Below are 26982 nucleotides of genomic sequence, written 5' to 3' on the forward strand. Positions count from 1 at the left end.
CAAATGCAGGGAATCCTACTAAACAAATAACCCAGTTTCTTCAACAAATAAGGGGTAAAATAAGCTGGGATAGGGAGAGAGTGCTATAGATTTCTGAGTCTTAATAACTAAATGCAGTAGACGTTGGTATCTGATTCAAACAAATCAACTCTAGAAGACATTTTAAAGATAATTAGAGATAATAAATTGTTAGGAAGAATTTAAACATTATTGTTGATTTTGTTGAATGTACATTTTTATTTATTTATTTATTTTTATTTATTTATTTATTTATTTTTTGAGATGGAGTCTCACTCTGTCACCCAGGCTGAAGTGCAGTGGCGTGATCTCGGCTCACTGCAAGCTCTGCCTCCTGGGTTCACGCCATTCTCTCGCCTCAGCCTCCCCAAGTAGCTGGGACTACAGGTGCTCGCCACCACGCCTGGCTAATTTTTTGTATTTTTTTAGTAGAGACGGGGTTTCACCGTGTTAGCCAGGATGGTCTCGATCTCCTGACCTCGTGATCTGCCTGCCTCGGCCTCCCAAAGTGCTGGGATTACTGGCATGCGCCACCTCACCTGGCTGGTATGATACATTTTTTAAAGTCCACACTTATTGAAAGAACATACTAAAATATTTACACATGAAATTATATGGAAGATTTGTTTTTAAAAATAGAAATCAAAATGTAAAAGGTGGTGAGGGTAAAGCGGGTAGATGAAATAAGAACACGAGTGTTAATAATGACTACATGAAGATCCATGCTACTATTTTCTCCAATTATGTTTAAGTTTCATAGTGTTCATAATAAAAAGTTTATCAAGTAAATAAATAAATAATAAACTATGAAACTGAACAGGCAGAGAGAAGAGACCTCTAATTAAACAGAGAGGATTTAGGAAGCTGGAATTTTTTTTAAAAAATTCTAATTAGTATATTTAGTGAGATTTGACAAAATATTGCATCCATAAAATAAGAAGAGACTGCTATGAAAAGAGAAAATCACAGAACAAAGAAAAGTTGCTTAAGATTAAAATGGCAGCTGGGCAGTGTCTGACGCCTGTAATTCCAGCACTTTGGGAGGCCAAGGTCAGGAGTTTGAGACCAGCCTGGCCCAATGATGACTCTCTAAGAATACAAAAAATTAGCCGGGTGTGGTAGTGCATGCCTACAGTCCCAGCTACTCTGGAGGTGGAGGAACAAGAATCGCCTGAACCTACGATGTGGAGGTTGCAGTGAACCAAGATGTCACCACTGCACTCCAGCCTAGGCGCAGCAGAGTGAGCACTACGGAGAATTAAATTTGTGATGTGAAGGACCAAACTGAGAAGTTCTCCACAGATACTATAAGAGAAAAGTGCAGACGTCATAGGCACTTAAAAATTCCAGAAGAAACAAACTAGAAGAAAAACAGAACAATCAGTAATATGAGAAAATTTCTTTGAGAGGAAAAGAAAAACATCCAACATTCCAAGAAAAAATCATGAAAAACAATCAAAACATTCTTGCAAGATTAATGAATTCGCAGTATATGAGAAAGTTCCACTGGCTTCCAGACAGAAGAAACATGTTATCACCAATGGAAAGAGAAGGAAACTAACGTTAGAGTTCCCATTTTGAACACTACACATCTGAAGGACACCAGAACAATGTCTCAAGATTTTTGAGGGAAGACATTATGATTCTAGAATTCTACATCTTGAGAAACTACCACGTAAGTCTGTTGCAAAATAAACCCAGCATGAACCACCCATGTACCATATCGGGAAGAAAAAAAAAAAACCACCACAACACATGTAAGTATTTAGCTGCCCCTTCTCACCATAGTAACAGCAGGACAAATCCAGGAGAATTCAAGAGAAGGAGAATATGGAACACAAACAAGAACAAACACAACAGTCATCCATGACATCAGGAAAACAGAATTAAGTCTAAATAATATGGTTGTACCTTAGTTTTTCTAAAAGGGGATTAAAATAGATCATTCTCTAGCAAGTATAGGGAGAACAGAAACAGATAAAAAGAATAAAAACACAAAGGAATACCACACTCAATTTCATGTCAATATGTTTGAAAGTACAACTATATACAGGTGCATTCCCCACACATATTTTCACTCATTCAACTCTCTGGCCCCACATCACCTAGCATCCCCCATTACAAACAAGCCCACCCTGACTGCATTCTCCACTCAGAGGCTGGCACATAACAAATACTCACTACATGGTGGTTAAATATTATTCAGAATTGAAAAGTAAAAAATATAAAAGTTTGGCTGGGCACGATGGCTCACGCCTGTAATTCCAGCACTTTGGAAGGCCAAGGTGGATGGATCACCTGAGGTCAGTAATTTGAGACCAGCCTGACCAACATGGTGAAACCCTGTCTCTACTAAAAATTAGCCAGGCGAGGTGGTGTGCGCCTGTAATCCCAGCTGCTTGGTAGGCTGAGGCAGGAGAGTCGCTTGAACTAGGGAGGCAGAGGTTGCAGTGACTGCACTCCAGCCTGGACGACAGAGCAAGACTCTTTCTCAAAAATAAATTCCATAAGTTATATATGATAGAGTATTACACAATAACATCACATAATATCAACTGTTTTAAAAAATTAAATATGTATAGGAAAGTACAAAAAAATTGACATCTATACGCCCACATTTCACATTACCAACTGTTAATTTTTTTTTTTTTTTTTTGAGATGGAGTCTTGCTCTGTTGCCCAGACTGGAGTGCAGTGGTGCAATCTTGGCTCACTGCAAGCTCCGCCTCCTGGGTTCACGCCATTCTCCTGCCTCAGCCTCCTGAGCAGCTGGGACTACAGGTGCCCGCCACCACGCCCGGCTAATTTTTGTATTTTTAGTAGAGACGGGGTTTCACTGTGTTAGCCAGGATGGTCTCAATCTCTTGACCTCGTGATCCACCCACCTCAGCCTCCCAAAGCAACTGTTAATATTTTTTAATATATAAATCTCATTTTATTCCCCTATGAAGGAACAAACACTATCTTGAGTTTAGTATGTATCCTCTAGACCATTTCAATTACTTTATCTGCATATATACATATATGTGTATACATATATATGTAAAAAATCAAAACCAGCATTCCTTTGTGTGTTTTCTAGTACACATAAATAGTACCATACATAATGTATTAGAATGAATGGTGTTTCCCCAAATCTATGTCATTCAAAACCTGTGAATGTGACCTTATATGGATAGAGAGTCTTTGAAAATATAATCAAGATGAGACTGCATTAGATTAATGTGGACTCTAGGTCAGTATGACTGCTGGTGATTTTAAGATGAGGAAGACAGACACAGAGACAGATACCTCCTGAGAGAAGGATGTGATGACAGTAGCAGAGACAGGAGTGATGTAGCTGGCAAGCCAAGTATTGCCTGTGATCACCAGAAGCTAGGATGACACCAGAAAGGGTCTTTCCCTAGAGCCTTCAGAGAGAGCATGGCCCCACTGACACCTTGACTTTGGACTTTCAGGCTACAGAAGACAATACATTTCTGTTGTTAGGAGTCACCTAGCTGTGGTACTCAGACAACTCTGGAACATACCAAGTATCTTTCATTTATATCAGCAGTACTCAGTAACTGTGGTGGTCAGGTACAGTAGCTCTAAGAAACTAACACACATCTGGTTTGTTTGCATCTTACTTTTTTCACTCAGTATGTTTCTGTAACTCTCCTATATTGACACATATAAGAAGAATATTCACCAGGTATGCCTATCTGATAGTACTAGTTCTTTTTTTAAAATGGAATACTCAATACTAGTTAGTAAATAGCTGTTGTTGCAAGCCACTCCCCCAGGTAATATACAGCAGAGAACAAAGGACTATAGTCCACATCCATTCTTACTGGCTGGTGTTGGTGCCATCCACACTAGTTAAATCATTTGAATGTCACCTCTATATCTAAGTCTACTTCATTCCTTGTAACCACTCTAGAGTACTATACTAGAAAGTCACATTTTTAAAAAAAATCCATTCCTCTATTAATGGAAATTTAGGTTATTTACAGTTGTTTTCCTATTTAAAACAATGTTACAATTCAGATCACTATCCTAAATCTTACTATATGAAAGTCAGAAAAAAAGAAAGAATTACTTACTCTCCATATTCTTACTATCCGGACTTTTACCTAAGTTCAGGAATTACACAGATTTTGAAAGCAAAAATACCTGCACATGACTTCATAAGTACATCTGTGAGAATTTACTAGGAAGGAGAATTGCCAAATCATTGAATATCTTCTTTTAAAAATAAATGTATAGGCCGGGCGTGGTGGCTCACACCTGTAATCCTAGCACTTTGGGAGGTTGAGGTGGGTGGATCACGAGGTCAGGAGTTCAAGACCAGCATGGCCAAGATGGTGAAATCCTGTCTCTACCAAAAATAAAAAAATTAGCCAGGCTTGGTGGCAGGTGCCTGTAATCCCAGCTACTTGGGAGGCTGAGGCAGAGAACTGCTTGAACCTGGGAGGTAGAGGTTGCAGTGAGCCGAGATCGCGCCACTGCACTCTAGTGTGGGCAACAGAGCTAGACTCCATCACAAAAAACAAAAACAAAAACAAAAAGTATAGTTACCATTAACTGTGTTAACACACTAAAAAGCACAGAGCAGCACTGTCCAACATAGTGGCACTAGCCACAAGTGGATATTTAAATTAAAATTTAATAGAAGTAAAATCGATTCCTCAGCCATACTAGCTACATTTCAAGTGTGAGCATACTGCACAGTACAGTCATAGAAGACTTCTATGAGGATAGAAAGTTTGATTGATTAGCCTGGTATAGAGACCACCACTGTATCCATCACCTAGATTTATCAAATGTTAGTATTCTTGCTTCTAAAGTACCTGAAGCCTCCTCATTGTTCTACACTGATAACCTGCCTCCCTAGAGGCAGCCACTATCCCGAAATTGGATAGGCTTTTTTTTTTTTTTTTGAGTTTTATTATTATCAATACATGTAGCTCTATGCATTCATTCTAGCTGCTTTACAATATTTCATTTACATTATCTGCTCTCCCAATACTACAATGAAAATTCTTTCAAATATGTTCTCGTGATCTATGAAGCTCTTCCTAAAACATAACCTTGAAATGGAATTTCTGAGAGGTGTAGTATTTATTTCTGTATATAATTTGAGGAATTTGAGAGGACAAATTCCTCTCTAAAGTGGTTCTACCAATTTGTACTACCACTACCAGCATATGAGAGTCCCTTTTCTCTATATCCTCACCAATTCTTTTTTCTTTCATCAACCTCACAGTAACAAAAACATCACCAACTCTTGATATATCAGATTTTGTCGTTTTTGCTACTCTGACAGGCACAGAATATTTCAGTTGCTTTAATTGGCACAATCCTGATGAAGCATCAGGTTGAACGATGATTACTGTTCAGGGTCTCTATTCTGTTTTTCTATTATTTTACCCATTTTTCTATCCAATACTTTGTGTTAGGTATAAGCAAGTCCATGCTTGACAAGAAGAGGGCTAGAAAAGAGAAAAAATACCAAAAGGAATAAATGTGTCATATCTCTAGGCATGGAAATAGGTAGAAATTGTGAAATCACAATTTTAAAGTTTTGCCTTAGAAGAGCAGTACATTGAACAAATAGACTAGAGCCCAAACTTAATATCCTCAAAGTCTACCACACCTCTATAATCTGGAGAAGAGAATAAAAGCACATGACTTATCTGGCAAGTTAAAACTAGGAGCTAAACTAAAAAAGTGACGGTTAAAATTCATTTAACCGTTACCACAGGTATGAGAGGCGGTACATGCTCATTAAATGCTTACTGAATTAGTAGTACCAAATATACTAATCCTAGGCCTATGTGGGAGTGAACAAAGTATATACAGTCCTTAAACAATCTCACCAAACAATATATGTGCAGGCCGGGCATGGTGGCTCACTCCTGTCATCCCAGCACTTTGGGAGGCCGAGGCAGGCAGATCACGAGGTCAGGAGATCGAGACCATCCTGGCTAACACGGTGAAACCCCGTCTCTACTAAAAAAATACAAAAAATTAGCCAGGCGTGGTGGCAGGCACCTGTAGTCCCAGCTACTTGGGAGGCTGAGGTGGGAGAATGGCGTGAATCCGGGAGGCGGAGCTTGCAGTGAGCCCAGATCATGCCACTGCACTTCAGCCTGGGCGACAGAGCGAGACTCAATCTCAAAATAAAAAGAAAAAAAACAATATATATGCTGTAAATTACAGGCTGTCCCATGTTAACATGTGGTAAAAAAACAATGCTTCTATGAGCCCAAGCACACAGTCTTAGGTGTACTGGGGTCCATGACGGATGATAAGGGAGAAAACCCTAGAGCAGGGTCAAGAAGAACATGCCTGACTGAATCCTGCCTTACCTTGTAGCAGTCCCTTGGAAAAACTGACAAAATCCTGAAAATTCTGATGAAAATCCCCAAATCTAGAGAGAGAAACAAGTTTGGTAGGTTTATTTATTTGTTTCTTCTTCCAACTAAATAGTGGAAAGACGTGTGGGAGAGAAAATGAAAACCTTCAGACATTTTCAAACATGAGAAGGTGAATAAAATATGCCACAGAAATATTCTGTGAAGAAAATAATTGCAAACAAAAGCCAGACATATACAAGATGAATAAAAACAAAGAACTCAGGAACACAGAAACTAAACTATGGTAAAAGGGTTGATGGTAGACCACACATTCAATAAAATCAGTATTAGGCAATTTTGGCAATTTGAGTTACAAAACAGAATGGAAATGTTGTAAGTTTTGAATAATCTAAAAAAATAATTAGCCAGGAGTGGTGGCACTTGCCTGTAATCCCAGCTACTTGGGAGGCTGAGGCACGAGAATTGCATAAACCTGCGAAGCGGCGGTTGCAGTGACCCAAAATTACGCCACTGCACTCTGGCCTGGGCAATAGAGTGAGACTGTCTCAAAAAAAATTTTTACAAAATTAAATAATTAAACTAACAAAAAATTGGAAGAAAGAGATGAAAAGAAGTGTGGAATTAATAATGTTCTCATGTTTCTCATTAAGAAATACACTGATTCTCTCTACAGCTGCAACATGGATTTAAAATAACTAAACAATGATTCTAACATCTTATCTTTCCAAAATCTCTTTTCTTCACCATATACGAATATTTAAAAATATATTGTATAATGAAGGTCTGGTGTGGTGGCTCACGCCTGTAATCACAAAACTTTGGGAGGCTGAGATAGGCAAATCATTTGAGCCCAGGAGTTAGAGACCAGCCTGGGCAACATGGCGAAACCCATCTCCACAGAAACAAAAATTTGCTGGGCATGGTGGCATGCACCTGCAGTCCCAGCTACTCAGGAGGCTGAGGTAGGAAGATCACCTGAGCCCAGAAAGTCGAGGCTACAGTGAACAGTGATTGCAGCACTGCACTCTAGCATGGGGGCAAGAGTGAGACCCTGTCTCAACTTAAATAAAAAGAAGAAAATTTTCTGAAAATGATGTTCACCCAATGTTAATAGTTCTAATTTCTAGTAAATGAATGAGTATGATCATTTACACTAAAACAGTATAATAATTTGTCTTAAGCTAAGGTATTCACATCTTAGGTGGCAGTGATAAAGTTTGACTTTAATGTATTTTCAAATTCTTAAAAATAATTACTGTTAAATACATTTTTTTATTTCTAGCATTACTCTCCTGTGCTTCCTATTGTCCAAAGTCTGAAAACCATTTTCATACATTTTGCTTACAGTGGAAAAGCAGAAGAATATAAAATCAAAGGTCTAAGCTTCTACCTTAAGAAACGTTGGAAGAAAAAAAAAAAGCAAATTGAGGCTCAAGTAAGCAGTAGAAAATAAATAATAAAGAGCATAAGTAATTAAAATAGAAAACAAAAAATGGAGGAAAAAAATCAATAGAATCAAAGTTAGTTCTTTAAAGTTTTTTTAACTTTTTAAAAAAGTTAGAAAGATAAAGAAGAGAATAGACACATCAGCATGAAGACTGAGGGGTAATCTCTCTGGCTAGTACAGACATTAAAAGGTAACTTTTTTTAAAAAAAAGAAGAGGTAATAAGAGTATATTATGAACAATTTTATTGTAATAGATTCATTACCTTAAAAGAAATGTACAAATTCCTCAGAAAACACAAAGCTCAAAACTTAACCAGACTGTATATGAAAATACATTTCAAAACATGTCATGTCCAAGCACAGTTTACTCCAGGATGCAAAGTTGATTTAATATTCAACAATCAGTATAATTCTCAATAATCAGTATAATTTACTACATTAACAAACTAGAATATAAAAAAGCAAATGATCCAGAATAAATAATTCTTACATCTCAATAATAAGATTAGCCAAGTTTTTAAAAGGGGGTATGGCTATTCAAGAGCAAGATGAGGTATATAATGCTGTGGTGACAGAAATGTTCTATACCTTAAAGTGTATCAATGTCAGGCTGGGCGTGGTGGCTCACACCTGTAATCCTGGCACTTTCAGAGGCTGAGGCAGCTGGATCACTCGAGGTCAGGAGTTCAAGACCAGCCTGGCCAACATGGTGAAACATCCCTGTCTCTAATAAAAAATACAAAAATTAGCCAGGCATGATGGCGTGTGCCTGTAATCCCAGCTACTCGGGAGGCTGAGGCATGAGAATCGCTTGAACCCAGGAGGTGGAGGTTGCAGTGAGCTGAGATCCTGCCACTGCACTCCAGCCCAGGAGACAAAGCGAGACTATGTCTCAAACAAACAAACAAACAAACAAAAATATCAAATATCTTGGCTGTGATACTGAACTACAGTTTTACAACTATAGTTGCCATTGGGGAAAACTGTTAAGGGTACATGAGGTCTCTCTTATTTTTCTTAAAACTGCATGTGAATCTACAATCATTTCAAAATAAAAAAGATAATTTAAAAAATAGCAAAAAAATATATATGCACATAAAAAGCACATTAAAAATAAATTCTCCGTATCATTGGGTATTAAGAAATGCAAATTCAAATCAAAATGAGATAACAGTATATATTTCATAGGCAAGTAGGTTCACACTAATGATTCCATGTAGAGAAACCTGGTAAAACATTTGAACTTACGCTTTTCTATATTACATATGAAAAGGGAAGGGACCAAAATAAATGGAGATCAACAAGAAAGTCAGATTCTAGAGAAAAAGAACAAGTGTTTCAGTATTTGAATTTGAAATGTCATCTAAAATATCCTGAAATCCAATGGAACTGAACTTGAATGTGAACTGAACTTTCCCCTGTCTTACCAACCCTGTTTTGGCAGTCAGTGAAGTTTAATTTTAAGGCAAAATTCTCTGCTAACTTGAAAGTGTTTTATTTATAGAATAAGGATACAGAAAAGTATAGAAAATAGCACAATAAACAGTATACCCACATATGAATTATGCCAAAAATTAACATCTTTGTCATGTTTGCTTCAAAGTTTTTTGTGTGCTTACTTCTTCTTGTTCTGATTATTTTGTTATTGCTGCTGCAGAAGCAAATAATTATCTGGGTGGTAATGACACAAATATAGAAGGTAATTTTCATTAGTTTTCCTTTAAAATTTGTGTGTTTTATATGCATATTATACTTCAATTGTAAGATGTTTTTAAAAATCGTATTGATTTTTAATTTATTTAAAAAGTTGAGTAAATCAGTGAAAATATTACTTCTCACAGTATTTTACTGAAAACAAGAACCAAGAAATTTCTATGTTCACAACAAAAGGTCAGGCTACAAATGTAAAAATAAATTAATGGGATTATATTAAACTAAAAAGCTTCTATACAACAAAGGAAATAATCAACAAAATGAAAAAGCAGCCTCTGAATTGATATAAAATGTTTGCAAAGCATATATCTGATAAAAGGCTAGTATCTAAAATACATAAAGAACTCACACAACTCAATAGCAGAAAAACAAATAACCCCATTAAAAAATGGGCAAAGGACCTGAATAGACATTTCTCGAGACATAAATATGGTCAACAAGTATATGAAAATGTGCTCAAAATCACTAATTATCAGGGAAATGCAAATCAAAACCATCACACCAGTGTGGATAGTCATTATGAAAAAGACAAGAGATAACAAGTACGGGAGGGGATGCAGGAAACAGAACCCTTGCACACTGTTGGTGGAAATGTAGATTGGAGCCACCAAGGTGAGAAACAGTATATAGATTCTTAAAGAAATTAAAAATAGAACTAGTGTATCATCTCACAGTTCCTCTTCTGGGCATAAGGAAAATGAAATCACCACCTATAAAGATAACTGCACTCCCTCGTTCACTGCAGCACTATTCAGAACAGCCAAGACACAGACATAGCCAGAGAGTCCGTCGACAGACAAATGGATAAAGAAACTGTAGTATGTAGTCATTTGCCACATAACATGTTTTGGTCAATGCCAGACCGCATATATAAAGAAGGTCCCAGATGATTATAACTAGATTCCTATCACCTAGATGTTGTAGCCATTGTAGCACAACACACTATTCATGTGTTTGTGGTGACTTTATAAAGTAACAAAGTTCCAGTAAGCTAAGGGTAATTGATTATTAAAGAAAAATATTTTTTATAAATGTAGTGTAGCCTAAGTGTCCAGTGTTTATAAAGTCTACAATAGCATACAGCAATGTCCTGGTCCTTCACATTTACTCACCACTCACTCATTGACTCAATCAGTGCCACTTCCAGTCCTGCAAGTTCCATTCATGGTAAGTGCCCTATACAGGTGTGCCTTTTAAAATCTTTTATACTGTATTTTTATGGTAGCTTTTCTATGTTTAAACAAATACTTACCATTGTGTTACAACTGCTTACAGTATACAGTAACAATGCTGTACTGGTTTGTGGCCAGGAGCAACAGGCTATACCTCACAGCCTAGGCGTGTAGTAGGCTACACTATCTTGGCTGTGTAATCACACTCTACAGTTTTCACATAATGATAAAATCACCTAAGGGCACATTTCTCACAATGCCTCCCAATTGTTAAGTAGTGCATGGTTGTATAAACAAAGGAATATTATTCAGCCTTAAAAAAGAAGACACCGACATTTGGCACAACATAGGTAAACCTGGAAGAGATTATTCTAAGTGAAATAAACCAGAGAAAGAAAAATACTTCATGATCTCACATATATGTGGAATACCTTTTTAAAAAGTCAAATACACAGAGATAGAGGATATTACAATGGGTACCGGGGGTGGATGTGAGAAAATGGGGAGATATAGGTCAAAGTTGCAGGTCTATAGGATGAAGTCTAGAGATCTAGTGCAGAATATGAGGACTACAGTTAATGATATTGTACTGTATTCAGGATTTTTGCTAAAGGAGAGTATCACTGCTCTTGCCACAAACAATAAAGGGGGTAATTATGTGAGATGATGGATATGCTAATTTACTTGACTATAGTAGCCATTTCTCTGTGTACATGTATTAATATATCAAAACATCAAGCTGTATACCTTAAATATACACACAAAAAATAAATTTCTATGTTTTATACTCCTTCCACAATGGTCAAGATTCCTTAAATCTTAGTTGAAATTATGGTCATACTATGTAAGAGGCAAAAACATGACTTAAGGGAACATTAGAGAGCAGTAAAGATAATATAAAAGCCCTACTGAAAATGAGGAGAAAACAAAGTGTCTGTACCCTTATAAAGAGTAAAAGCCCTGCCCCCTTCTCCTATAGACCCCCTAGCAAGGAGACTGGAAGAATCAAAAACAATCTACCCAAAAAATGGCCTGCAGGGACAGAGTCCCAGAGAAAGAGACTATGTACAACAAGGTACAGTAAGACAGACCTGCCCACACACAGGACTTCCAATCGACTTCTTAGTGCTTACTCCTACAGATGAACAGATCAACCAGAGCCACCAGACGCTCCAGCAAAGACAGGAGTCCAAAAAGAAAACTCAGTAAGTTTGAATATATTTTGAGCAAATTTTCAGTTCTGTTGAAGTACCGGGGGTAGAATCAGTGTATTAGTACACAAATAAAAAACAGGGCAATGATGTGCTACAGAAATGGTAAGACATGTTCAAGAAAGGAAATGCAATTATCCTACAGTACACAAACTAAAAATAACATCTAAAATAATAATGTAAAATCTGAGTTAACCAAAAATGGTAATAAGATGGAAAAAGGAAAAAGTCTGTGTGCTGGCAAGCGTGCTGGGAACCCAGAGGGAACACATGTGGTATGCAGGAAGAATCAATGACTATCTTCCATCTTAGGGAGATAATAGTTAATATCTACAACTGAAATCAAGAAATCACAATATAAGCATGTTATTTAGAAACATGGACAGAACTGAAAGCACTTCCCTTAGAGGAACGGGAATCAGAAACAGGGTGAACATGGGTCTGTTATTTTTCATTAAAACCTCGTACTTCCATGTAAGTTTTAAAACTATTTATGTGTATTACTCTGATGCAAAAAATAAAATTAAAAAATGCCAAAGAAAGAAGATAAAACCAGTTTGGGAATAAAACTCTCCAACAGGACCAAAATTTAAAGAGTTAAATTATGTTATGTTCTTTAAAAAATACATGTAAAACAATGGATTTCTCAAACTTCTCCCATTTTGGTCCCTTTTTCTTCTCTAATTCTGCATGCATGAAGCAAACCTGTTTGACAATTTCTGCCACAATGAAAAAGTGGAAATGAAATAGTGAAGAAAAATGAACCCAGTAGCAGCAAAATCATTTGTATCAATTACCAAAGAACCATTTTGAGAGAGTTTTTAATAGTGGTTAATAGTCATTCTGGAAAAAAAAAAAAAAAAGCACCACTTCAAAAATCTGAAGAAAGACATAACATTTCTAATGCAGGTTCTCACAGGAAAATCTACCAGAAAGAAATGTAAAGACTGTAGTAAATCTTATGCAGGGACATGTGTGTTCTGTAACTCTAACTCTAATCCAAGTCATGGTAACTTACCACTTCATGAATGGATCTGTTGAAGCCATCATCTTCCGTAAGGATCAACAATATTATAAGGGCCATATACACATGGTGTGAATTCCTTTCTTCAACATGATACAGAATCTCAAGAATGGGTAAAACCTAGAGAATAAAAATTATAATTGACTATTTCAGTACTTCATTATAAATCCACATGTTTTAAATCTTTACACTTTTGTACTCTGCTTTAATATCATAGCTGTATTGTTCATTAGAGGAAAAAACCATATAAACTCCCTTCTGACTGAATGTATTTTCCAAATGTATCTTAGCTATTAAGATGCCAGTGGAGAAAATCATCACTAACTCTGTGAAGGTCTCTTAAGGTCCAATCAACATAAAGGTTGGATCTGCAAGGACCATTTAGGCTCGAGGTTTGTTTGGAAGATTTTAAGAAGTCACATTGCCTTCTCCCAACTTAACCAAAAAGTAGCAGTAGTGGGGAGAGCACAGCTGCTCACAAGTTAACGTTTTATGTGCTTAGCATCACTTTTTTAAAGCTAATAAGTAAAAAATATATTTCAAGAAATATATTTTAAATAAATACATAATTAAACATACTCTTGGAACCCAAGGTGCATTTTCTCAACATATGTATTAAGATCTGCTCTTCAGTGTATCCATCAAACATTTCATTTCAAAATGCCGTTTACAATTGTGCTTATTTCAAATCATTGACACCTTCTATTTGTTCCTTCTTTACTAAAGTAAGGAGGTTACTGAAATTATTTATTAAAGATGGGCAGACTATACAGCATGTCTCATAGGAAACAACCATGAACACTATCCACTGAATGCTAGAAAATAGGCCAAAAAAAAAAAAAATCTATCATCTAAATCAGACAATACATGTAATGAGTAAATTGTTTACACATACAAGTCCCTAAAGCACAGGCTGGTATGCCGCACACTGGGGCATACGTGTTTTTGACAGGCACACCTATTGCAGGAAGGTTTTAAAATGTGGCACTGGTGTGTTTTGTTCTTTTATAAGTTGTAGCTAAAACTTCCTCTAAATTATGAAGTTCAGTGCATGAGCACTATTAAATTCCAGGAACGAAGTGTACCAGTTACCAAGTAGTCATTGCTCTTTCTCTTTTCCCAGGCATTCTTGTCTTTGGAGTTTCTTCTGACATTGTGTCAAACATAATACATTGTACTCACATTCCACATTACCTAGTAAGCACAGTTACATTTTATGGTCATTTAACTCAACATTTGTTAATTCTGATTCTGGAGTTTTCAATACGCCACATAACATTTCCATTAATGGCAGATCACATGTAAGAGTCTGTGGTTGTATAGTCTCATAAGATTACACCACCATATTTTTACTGTACCCTTTCTATGTTTAGATACACAAATGCCATTGTGTTACAAATGCCTGCAGTATTTAGTATGGTTACATGATGTACAGGTTTATGGTCTAGGAGCCATAGGTTACACCATAAAGCTTAGGTGTGTAGTTAGGCTATACGATCTAGATTTGTATAAGTACACTCTATGATATTTGCACAATGACAAAATCACCTAATAAAACAAATTTCTCAGAATGACTCCCCACATTAAGCAACATATGACCATATTTTATGCCATGTTCTTTTTTTTTTTTTTTTTTTGGCTACACCTGTAGAAAGCACATCTTACCTACAGTACCTAATATCACCAGAGCACTGAAAATATTGCGACTCTGTGCTTTACCAGACAAGATACACAAGCAAATGGTATATTCAAAGAAATAATAATGTAAGAGTAAGTAACGGGTCCAATGAGACTATGTCAGAATAGTACTTCATTCTTTTAAATATCTGTATTGAGACACAATTTACAGACCATACAATCCATTCAAAGTGCATAATTCAATGGTTTGCCATATGTTAACAAATATGTGTAACCATCACCACAGGCAACTTAAAAAATTTCATTACCTCAAAAAGAAACCCCATACCCTTTAACTATCACCTCCTCCAGTCCCCTATGTAGCCTGCCCAAAGGAACCACTTTCTGTCTCTATAGATTTCCCTAATTTGGACGTCTGTATGAATAGAATCATAGACTACGTAGATTTTTGTGACTACCTTATTTCACTGAACATGTTACCAAGGTTCATCCATGTTGCAGTATGTATCAGAGTCTCATTCCTTTCTATGTCAAATAATATCTCATTGCATAAACATATCACATTTCATTTATCCATTCTTCTGTTTACTAACATTTGAACTGTTTCCACATTCTTGCTATTATGAGCAATGCTTCTATAAACATTCCTTTACAAGTTTTCCTGAAGACGTATACTCATTTCTCTTGGGTATATATCTAGCCTTGGAATTGCTGGATCATATGGTAACTATTTAATTGTTTCAGGAACTGCCAGACTGTTTCAAAGCCATTGCACCATTTTACATTTCCACCAACAGTGTATGAGAGATTAGATTTCCCCACATCCTCACTTCTTATTAACTAACATTTTATTCTAGGCATCATAGTGGGAGTAAAGTGGTATTTTGCTGTGGTTTTGATTTACACTTACCTGATGACTAATAATGTCAAGTTTGTTTTTTTCATATGTGTATTACTAGCTATTTGTATATCTTCCTTGCAGAAATGCTTACTCAGATCTTTCATCCATTTTGCAATTGGGTTGTCCTTTTACTATTGGGTTTAAAAAGTTCTTTATATATTATAGATACAGTTCCTTACCAGATAAGTGATTTGCAAATATCTTCTCATATTCTGTAGGCTGTCTTTTCACTTTCTTGATGGTCCTTTGAAGCACAAACGTTTTTATTTTGATGCAGTTCAATTTACCTATTTTTTCTTTTGTTGCTCATGCTTTTGTTGTTATATCTAACAGTCATTTGCCAAATCCAAGGTCATAAAGATTTACCCCCATTTTCTTCTAAGAGGTTTACAGTTTTAGCTCTTTTAGGCCTTTGACCCATTTTGAATTAATTTTGTATATGGGGTGAAGCAAAAGCCCAACTTTATCCTTTCGCAAGTGACTACACAATTGCACCAGTACCATTTGTTGAAAAAACCTATTCTTTCCACATTGGTCTTGGCACCCTGGCTGAAAATCAGTTGATGATAGGTATATGGGTTTATTTCTAGATTCTCAGTTCAACTCCATTGATGTATTACGTCTATCCTTGTGCCAGTACCACACTGTATTGATTAGTGTTGCTTTATAATAAGTTTTGAAATTAGAAAGTATGAGTCCTCCAAATTTGTTTTTTTTCAGGATTGTTTTGGCTATTCTTGGTCCTTTGTAATTTTATATGGATTTTTAAACAATCTTGTCAATCTCTATAAAGAAGTCAACTAGGATTCTAATAGGTATTGTGCTCAATGTGTATGTCAGTCTGGGGAATACTGCCATCTTAACGATGTTAAGTACTGTGATCAGGGCTGGGTATGGTGGCTCACGCCTGTAATCCCAGCACTTTAGGAGGCCAATGTGGGAGGATCGCTTGAGGTCGGAAGTTTAAGACCAGCGTGGGCAACATAGCAAGACCCTATCTCTATTTTTTTATGTTGCAATCAATGAATATATGTTTTCCCATTTCTTTCAATAATATTTTGTAGTTTTCAGAGTGTAAGTTTTGTACTTCTCTTGTTAAATTTCTGATGCTATTATGAACAGAACTATTTTCTTAACTTCATTTTGGGATTTCTCATATATAAAAATACAATTTTTTGCATATTGACGTTTTATACTGATCCAGTATCCTGCAACTTTGCTGAACTCATCTATTAATTCTAAGAGTTTTTCAGTGGATTCCTTAGGATTTTCTATATATAAGATAATGTCATCTGCAAATACAGATAATTTTACACCTTGCTTTCCAATCTAGATGTGTTTCATTTCTTTCTCTTAATCAAATGCCCAGGCTAGAATCTCCAGTAAAATGTTGAATGAAATGGCAAAAGCAGACATCCTTGTTTTGTGGCTGATCTTAGGGAGAAAGACAACATGGTCTTTTACCATTAAGTACGATGTGAGCTGTAGGGTTTTCATAGAAGCCCTTTATTAATCTGAGGATGTTCCCTTCTATTCCTAGTTTGTTAAATATTTTTATTTCATTAAAAAGTGATGATTTTGTCAAATGCCTTTTTCTGGATCTATTTAAATAATCATATGATTTTTGTTTTTCACTCTTGATATGATGTATCACAATAACTGACTTTCAGATGTCCAATCAAGTTTACATTCCTCGGATAAATCCCACTTGGGTATGGTATATAATTACTTTTATAACAACTTTAATTCTGAAAGAACTATTTAAACTGAGATCTGAAAAACTACTAAGAGTTGTCTGAGAAGAGGAAAAGGGAGAAAATTTCAAGGAGAAGTATTCTAGAGAGAAAACCAAGTCTAAACTTAGTTAGGAGATAGGTCAGATTGAGAGAAATTAAATTAATTCATTATGATTAAATAAAGAATAAAAAGGACATAATGGCAAACAGATGAGAACCAAAATGGAAGCTGTGGCAAAATTATGAAATGTCTTGTTAGCCACATTAAGAGGAAGCGCTTTAAACCTGAGGACACTGTGGAGCCATGAAAGGGCTTTAAAAGCAGAGAAGTGACATGATCAGATTTGACTCTAATATACTCACTCTGGAAACAGGATAGAAAATAATATTAAAGAATAGCAAGACAGAAAGCAGGAAAACCAGTTAAAGATGTTGCAATAGTTTTAGTAAGAGATGAAGGCCGCTTAAACCAAAGGAATGGCAATGAGGAAAAAGAACACTAATATATTCCAAAGATAATAAGGAGAGAAAATAAAAAAGATTTGGTTGGATATGGGGGAATGAAACAGGAGAGTCAAAGCTTTTGCTAACTCTGTGGATGGCTCACTGTGATACAGAATACAGGAGTAAGAGAAGGAAGAGCAGGGAAAATAATGAACCCAATTTTTACATGTTTGGTTTAAGGTGTTTATGAGACAGCCACTGGGAAATGTCTGGGGCAGCTGGATACATGGATATGAGATATGGGCAACCAGGGCTGCAAAAACAGAACATATATGGCACATATAAATGGGAACATATACACTGGCAACATATAAATGACAACTGAATTTGCTTAGATGTTTTAGGGAGAAGTACAGGGAAAAAACAAAAAGAAGGACAGAACCCTGCAGCAGGACACATTTAAGGACAAGAAAAAATAACACATAAAGGAGAGAGAAAAGCAGTAGGCATAGAGGTGGAAAAACCAGCAGAGTAAAATGATCAGAAAGCCAAGGTATATGTTTGTAGATATATGAACTACACGTTTGGGCCCCCAAAATTCATATGTTAAAACCCTAACCCCCAATGGGACACTATAAAGAGGTGGGGCTCTTGCGAGGAGATTAGGTAACAGGTGTGGAGCACTCATGATGGGATTAGTACCCTTATAAGAAGAGATAGGAGAGAGCTTGCTTCTTCCCTGCCTCTGCTCACTGCCATGTGAGGACACAGCAAGTAGATGACTCTTGACAAACCAATAAGCAGGTCTGCACCAGACACCCAGGGGGCTGACATCTCTGTCTTGGAAATCTCAGCCTACAGAACTGTGAGAAATAACTTTCTGTTGTTTAAGCACCAGTCTATGGTATGTTTGTTAAAGCAGTCAGGCCTGAGTAAATTCTGAACTGACTAAGCCTGAACTGACTAACACATAGGTATTCAGCGGTTTAAAGAATAAAGAAATGAACAGTGTCACATGCAGCAATGCAGTCAAATAAGAAAATGATGAAACATGACCAAAGATTTACTAACAATCAGGAGCTGCTGATGAGGAAGTTGTAGAAACAAATGTTAGATCACAACAGGTAGAAAAGTGCACAAGAAGTAAAGGCAAATAATGTGGCTTTCAAGAAACTTAGCATGAAAAGGAAAAGAAAAGGGCTAAAAAAAAAATTTCCTTTTTGATGTTGATATAAAAACCACACTCAGAAAATAAAGGACTATTAGTCCATCTAAAACAAGATGTAAAGATCCTATGTCATTTCTTTTATAATTCATGATAAATCCTAGACTGCATATCATTGTAAATCTTAATCTCATTTTCTAAGTGTCTCTTCAGTGAAGTTTCAAATGAGTAAGTATCAAAATGACAGGAGCTGCATGTCTGCAATATTGTGCAGGCTCAAGGCTTGACCCAAAAGCAGAAGACTGCTGGAGGCCTAAGGGAAATGCCAGCTGAATCTCTGCTGGACTAACACAAACAGAAATTAAAAGAGTGACTAACTCATAATGCCCTGATTAAGGAAATTACAAGCAATATAGTGTCGAAGTGACTATATATTATTTGTCCAAGATCCCTTCCTTAAGGAAATTCCCTTTACCTTTGTGGCTATGGTGGCTTAGCATTAACTGCGCCTCCTTCCGTTGGTCAAATAAGTGGATACACAACCCAAGAAGAGACTATTGGAGCCCTTCATGAAATATTTCTGAAGTAGTTGTGTAATCTTTCCTCTTTTTAGCTTATGATATGTCGAGAGCTGCTGGTGACCACCTGTCTCCCCACTTGGAAAGTGTGTGCCTGAGAATAAGGCCAAAGCTATAAAAGGCAGAGGCAAAAGATGGAGAGGCCGAGCCTGGATAACAACATTTAGCCCCTAGAACCAGCTATGACTGAAGCCAAAAAAAAATGCACAAATTTTTCATTTGTACAGATACATTTCTTTTTGCTTACGCTAGGCATAAATGGGTCTGTTACAACTAAAAGAATCATGACTATCTTAAAAGTCTAGCTACTTTTCTTGTTAAACATTTGCTTGTGATAAAATATAAAAATTGTGTTCATGTCTATAATGAGTTTTTCTAAAAAGTATGCCCTCTTAAGCCCTATTTTTAACATTCAGGCACTTGGATTCGCCCTAGACACTATTCAGAGACACAAAAAGAAAATGCACGAGTCATTGTATTGTTATTCTAATAGATACCAATTAAAAATGTACCATAAGAAGTTATACCAGATTAATTAACTTGTTTTGAGTTAAAACAAGTCAAACAGTAGTGAGTCAGACCATCAACAGAAAGAATCCAAGTCAGCCAACACCTGTTGCTGAACAGAGGGAGGTCTGCCTCCAGCCTGATGGGATTTACACACAATTACGTATTTCTTAGAAACACTGTAATCCGTCAAACATTACCTTCTTAATGTCAAAGACTGCAGAATAAAAAAATTGATAACCATAACAAAATCAGATCAGCACAGTAAATTTCCTACTGATAACATATTTTCTCATCAAAGCCTCAACATATTTATTATAGAAGAAAGGTAAAAGGACAGATGGAGCATAAATTAAGAAATTATCCAACAAAACCAGAACAAATAAACAAACACCACCCTCCAAAATAACTACAACACAAAAACTTTTAACCTTTCACCGGGTATGTCATCAAACACAGACAGCTGCTCTCTGCACCATCTTATATACCTGCATCCTTACCATACAACTTTCTGAAACAGGTGACGTCACAGGTTTCCTGCTTATTGCCAACATTTCCCTTAGAATACATCATCCTCAGAATTGTCTCTATGCCTATCCACACCCATCAGGAAACAAACCTTCTCTTTACAGGATTTTACTCACATAAGCAGTATACTTTCATACTCAATTTGCTATTTAAGCAATGTTTCCCACCTAGACCTAAGGTGGAGACACTCTTTCATCACATTTTTCATTCTTAGTGTCAATTGGATGCAGAGTATGTTCAATGAATTCTAGTATTCCGTGTTCCTTCACTATTTATGCAGTATTTTATATTGAACACTGAAAAAATGGTAACCAAATACTGGGAGAATCCTGCTATCAATCTGTAAAAAGTGGTGCAGAGGGAACATTTCATTGCTGTCAGGCAGCTACCGGCTATTTCGGGAATGTTCACATTTTTACGAGTATATTAGGGTCCACAGTTATCTACACACTATGTATTTCAAACAACATTAACACCTTGGTGAGGTAGCTTACTCTGCCCCTCATAGAAACACTGATGTTTGCACATTAGTCATAAAGGAAATCGATTACTGCTTACAGGAGTTTTTGTCTATGAACAAAAATTTGAGAACTAATTTCACTCATGTAGTGATGGATAGTGTAATTTAAGGGATATCTGACAAAAGTACCTTAAAATGACTATAAGACTCCAGGGAGTGAGTTCAGACAGTCCTAAAGCCTAAGCCTGCCAGAGGGAATGGGACATTTGAGCAGCTGAGTTGAAACATCACTTTCCTTTCAGCATTCTCATCAGGAATATTCTGCAACTGTGATGAGTAACATGAAGTTGGTGGGCGGGCACTTAGCAGATGGAAGGCACTGAGATGATTTAAAAATCTCCTTGAGAATTGCAGAGGGTTTTTGGAAGACTTGAACAGGCTGAATCCTGGTAAGGACAAGGAGGCGCGTCAAGTCAGCCAGGGACGTTGCTGTGTCCTGCTGTGGGAGGCCCCCTCCACACGAGCTGTGTCTTATGCTGGAGAAGATCCTACCCTCTGTCTGTGTCTGGTGACACCTCCCTATCAATTTCTTGATCATCACCTTTGTGGCAACCAGGCAAATAAACTTGCCCTCTTGGGAAAAGAAGTTTTTCTTCAAAATATTATAAAATACAAACACATGGAATGTTTAGTATGATACTTACAAGATTTTCCATGTCTGTGCGAGCCAACATGTATGTTCTAATATTACTATTTTGATGAAGCAAGGTATACAAGAGGAGAGTTGCTTGATCAGATGTCTGCTGTTCACAAAGAGCTGTGTACAAACTATTAAAGTTGATCTGGAAGGCATGTGGAATTGATGAGGGGAAAGGACTGCTATCTGGAATACAGAAAACAGCACATCAGTAATTTCTAGCTGTGCTTTATATAAATGAAAATATTGTTAAAGTAATGTGTACAACTCAATTCCCATTAATTTTATGGAAAGTCATTACATTTCAGATTCAAAATTTTAATTTATACAAAATTTACTTGAGGTCCAGGCATGGTGGCTCACGCCTGTAATCCCAGCACTTTAGGAGGCCGAGATGGGTGGATCACAAGGTCAGAAGTTTGAGACCAGGCTGACCAACATGGTGAAACCCCATCTCTACTAAAAATACAAAAATTAGCCGGGCGTGGTGGTGTGGGCCTGTAATCCCAGCTACTCAGGAGGCTGTGGCAGGAGAATCGCTTGAACCCGGGAGGTGGAGGTTGCAACGAGCCGAGATTGCACCATTGCACTCCAGCCTGGGCGATAGAGTGAGACTTTGTCTCCAAAAAAAAAAAAAAAAAAAAAAAATTTACCTTAAAAAGAACTAAACTAAGTCATATAGTTTGACTCTGTTACTATCTTCCCATTAACGTAGCTGAAATAAATCAGCTCTAAGAACATGAACTTAAATAAACAGAATTATGAGCGAGTCAAAAGGCTCTCCAATCAATACAATTTAACCAGGACTTCAAGATGAAATACTTTGTTACCGAAACTAAATAATCATGAGTCCTAAATAAAAAACATCTAGAGAGAAAGATAGAATTTCTATACAAAATAGAAAATTCTCTTTTAATATAGAATTAAAAAGAAAACAACTGCCTTTAAAGCTGGGTTAATTTTCTTCAAATGAATAAATTTTGGCTGAAGTATCCACTTACACCAAAATCAGTATAGACGTTCCTCAACTTACAATGGGATCATATTCCCATAAATTAATCGTAAGTTGAAAATATTCTAAGTTAAAAATGCATTTAATACAACCTAACTTACCAAATATCATAGCTTAGCCTAGCCTAGCCTAGCCTAAGCTATTATTTTTGTGTACAGTTCTAAATTGTATTAATCCAACTGTAACAGTAGGCCTATTTTACAACAAAGTGTTGAATATCTCATGTAATTTATTAAATACAGTACTGAATTTATATTGCTTTTGCACCATCATAAAGTCAAAAAATCCTAAGTCCAGCCATTGCAGGTTGGGGGCCATCTGTGTACGTTCAACATTAGGTTCTATAATCAAAAGAGCATACCAAGCTTGAGACAACTACCAGAAAACTTCTATAACTTTTTTAAAAATAAAATAAAATATAATCTCCAATGCAAACCTAATTGACTACAACTGCTAAGAAACTTTTTTTTTTTTTTTTTTTTTTTTTTAAGTACAGTCACTGGAACAATCAAAAGCAAAAATCACAGCCTGTACTAGGAAAGTTCTTGATATTCCAAACCGACACAGGCCCTTTCCAACAGTTAACTGGATTTGCTGAGAAACTGAAGCAATCAAGGTTAGGAAGTAACAAAGAAGATAAAGATAAGTTCAACAGACTCAGAGAAAGTCATCAAAATAACTTGCTTTAACATTCCTAAAAGCTGTGCTCTTATGGAAAAAGAGATATGTTCCAACACAGTCCTTGTCTCTCAGATTCTCCTTTCTAAGCTTTACATTTGTGAGGAGAATGCATCAAAACGCCTTCAGTTTTACCATCCAGTGCCCTCACTTTTCCTTCTACATTTGAAATAGAGGCTATTTTTTCAATACTAACACTGTATTTTTGACACTTATAAAAATAATTCTTTTTTTTTGTGGTTGGCTTTATATTTTTGCAAGGGATGGCAAAAGAAAGTGTTGCCATGTGCCGTGAGTATGCAGATATTATGGAATCTACAGAATGCTCACTGGTGGAAGATTCTAGACACACTACACTTCTATAAAATTGAAGCAAAGTAACAAATTCACCAACGTGTATTATACCTGACTGCAAAGGGAATATGTGTGTTGTGTGTGTGTATCCACAACATACATACATTACTAGCTAATAAATACTATGAACCAGCTGTTATACTAAACACTTTGTTTATGTTATCCCTTATTTAACCCATACAACAAACGTGTCATTATTCTGATCAGCTTTACAAGGAATGTAATAGATGTTTAAAGGGATCAAGTAACTTTGCCAAGATCAGCCCTGATGGATATGAGCATCCTAAAGCCAACACTTTGCATCATTGTACTAAATGGTCTCCCAAACCGTGACCATCCCAAGCAAAGTTCAGCCCTAAATACCAACATTTGGCCTGAGCAGCAAGAGTAACATAGTAGATACCATATACTGAATACCCGCTTTGTTGCAAAATCTGGGCTAATCATTTTAAAGACTTACCTTGCTTGGTCTTTATACAAATACTATTAGGTGATATTTTCTCTATTTTATAGGCAAAGCTTTTGAAGCTAATTGAGATTAAGCAAACTGTCAAAGGTCTCACACTCTGAAGTGATAGAGGTATGGTGTGAAGCCAGGTATGCTTGACTCTGAAACTTGCTTTCTTAACCATTAAGTCATACTGTCACCAAGAAGAGTAAGTAATGGGAACAGAAAAATACTAATAGATACAGGAGTTTTCATTTTTTAATTCATAAAATTGTTATTATTTCCCCATTGTAACGTGTTACAGTTTATGTTCTCTCCACAATTCATGTTGAAATTTAATCTCCAATGAAATAAAGTTGAGAGGTGGGGCCTTTACAGTGTGATTAGGTCCTACGGGCCCCTCTCTCATCAACAGGATGAAGGCCTATATAAAAGAGGGCCCACATAGCATTCAGCTCTTTTAGCCCTTGACTCCCTTCTGCCATGTGAAGACACAGATAGAAGGACCCATCTTGGAAGCAGAGACTGAGCCCTCACCAGACACCAAACCTGCCAGTGCCTGGATCTTAGATTCACTTCCCAGGCTTCAGAACTGTGAGAAATAAATTTCTGTTCTTTATAGGTTATTGAGTCTCAGGTATTTTGTTAGAGCAGCACAAATGGACACGCTGCAAATAATACCAGAATTGGCAGAGGCACAATTAATGGGCACATCTAGCCACGTCTATAAGAAATGTGTATCAGAATAACCTGGAAGAAACATGGCACGGGGCATCAGAAGGCTTACAAATGCTCCCATCCAATCACTGTACTTCCCACCCATCTTCATCACACTGGTGTTAGAAATGTCTTGAGAATCTGGCTATGCGCTGCATAATAACATTTCAGTCAATGATAAACCACATATTTGAAGTGATCCCATGTGATTATACCACATTTTTACTGTACCTTTTCTAGGTTTAGATTGCCTAGATACACAAATACCACTGTGTTACAACTGACTACAGTATTCAGTACATCATCATGTTGAACAGGTTTGTTGGCTAGGAGCAATAGGCTACACCACAGAGCTTAGTTGTGTAGCAGCTATGCCATCTAGGTTTGTCTAAGTACACTATGATAGTCACGCAGCGAAAAAATTGCCTAATGGAACACAGCCCTGCCACTGAGCAGCACTTGACTGTACTACAGGAATCCTGCTTTTAGAATGTAACCTTTTGAGAAGAGATGCTGGTTCAACATGAAGTGATATGCTCATCTTCTACTTTAGGAGTTATTAATACCAAGTTACACAGCTCATGGGCAGCCTACCCCCCCTTGTTTGGAAGTTAAGATTTACTGGAGCACAGCCATCTAACCTGTTTACATAGTACCTATGGCTGCTTTGATGCAACAACGGCAAGGCTAAGAGACTGCAGGAGAGAACATGTGGCTCCACAAAGTCACTAATCCCTACAGAAAAAGGTTTTCTGATTTGTGCTCTAATTTTTTTTTTGAGACCTAATTTTTAGTTCTATAAAACTCTAACTAGAACACAGACTTTAACTGAAAATTTAAAACAACCTAGCATTTGGGTTTTCCAGGTTAATTCCTACCCCTAACAGGTAGTACAGACTGACCCAAATTAAACACATGCTGGTTTGGTTATCCCTGAAAGAAATACGAATTCAAACAGATATAAAGGATCACAGCCTTGTTCTCGGATTTGCTTGACCTTCCTGATAATATTGACAGGAAAAGCTAAGGTTTTTCTCATGTATGACCAATATGAAAACATACAAATGGACACTCATCTCCAAAACTACAAGACAATAGACAACATAGAATAAGCAATACTCTCCCCATTACAAAGAATATTAGAGAAAAAAATACCACAAACCTTGTGTGTTCTTGAAGGACATAATGGCTTGTCTGTAGGGGTTTGGCGCATCTGAGGCATCTGTCAGATTGGCCAACACCAGCAGAAGCAGGAGACTCTGGTTGGCCAGAGGGGAAGAAAGCTCTGGAGAGGCAGTCGCTTTGCTGCCCACACCACCTAGCGTGAAGACAGTCCAGAGTCCTGCTGGGGAGGAAAACACCCTGTTAGGATGTGCCACCAGCAATGAGATGAATGTATTTCTGTACAGTATTCTGTGTAATACAATACAATATAATACAACATGGTAATGAGCAGTTCCAAAGTGTAGAACAAGAATCATGTCGATACATTTCACAAGGCCAGAAAATCCTCGTTGCTATAAAAACTGGACAAAGATTGACTGTATTTAAAACAAAATAGAGAAATAGAGATTTTTATGATTAGGTAACCTAAATTTTTTTAAAAGGCAAATGAAATTTAGTAGAAAAATTTGTTAAAAAAAAAATTAATGCAAGCCGGGTGTGGTGGCTCACACCTACAATCCCAGCACTTTGAGAGGCTGAGGCAGGTGGACCAAGAGGTCAGGACTTCAAGACCAGCTTGGCCAATATGGTGAAACCCAATCTCTACTAAAAATACAAAAATTAGCTGGGTGTGATAGCAGGTGCCTATAGTCCCAGCTACTCGGGAGGCTGAGGCAAAAGAATAGCTTGAACCTGGGAGGCAGAGGTTGCAGTGAGTTGAGATCATGCCACTGCACTCCAGCCTGGGCAACAGAGCAAGACTCCATTTCAAAAAAAAAAAATAATAATAATAATAAATGCATTATGATCGAGAGGCTTTGTTTCTAAAATACAAGAATTGTTCACCATTTTTAAAGTATTATTTCTATTTTTTAAGATAAAAAATATGGTCACTCAAGAGTTTCCACATTTTCATAAATATATTTAAATATATATATATATTTTAAACTTAAAATTGGTTTCTGATTTAAAGAAAAATTCTTACAAACCAGAACGGGAAGGAAACCT

The 26982-nt window shown here is 36.7% G+C and overlaps 1 protein-coding gene across 1 annotated transcript in view; it reads right to left on the reverse strand.

Annotated features, from left to right (window-relative positions):
* LOC101010699 (dymeclin) overlaps positions 1–26306 on the reverse strand; it is a 68526-nt gene extending 42220 nt beyond the window's left edge. The window contains exons 1-3 of the mRNA XM_031661967.1: positions 25973–26306; positions 21609–21787; positions 12942–13067 (exon numbers count right to left, since the gene is read on the reverse strand). Of these exons, the coding sequence (XP_031517827.1) occupies positions 12942–13067; positions 21609–21787; positions 25973–26291 (624 nt within the window). The 5' untranslated portion in view covers positions 26292–26306. The remainder of the gene's footprint in view (positions 1–12941; positions 13068–21608; positions 21788–25972) is intronic.
* Positions 26307–26982: the final 676 nt, after the last annotated feature.

Source organism: Papio anubis, unplaced genomic scaffold (assembly GCF_008728515.1).
Source record: "Papio anubis isolate 15944 unplaced genomic scaffold, Panubis1.0 scaffold316, whole genome shotgun sequence".
Taxonomy (NCBI): Eukaryota; Metazoa; Chordata; class Mammalia; order Primates; family Cercopithecidae; genus Papio; species Papio anubis.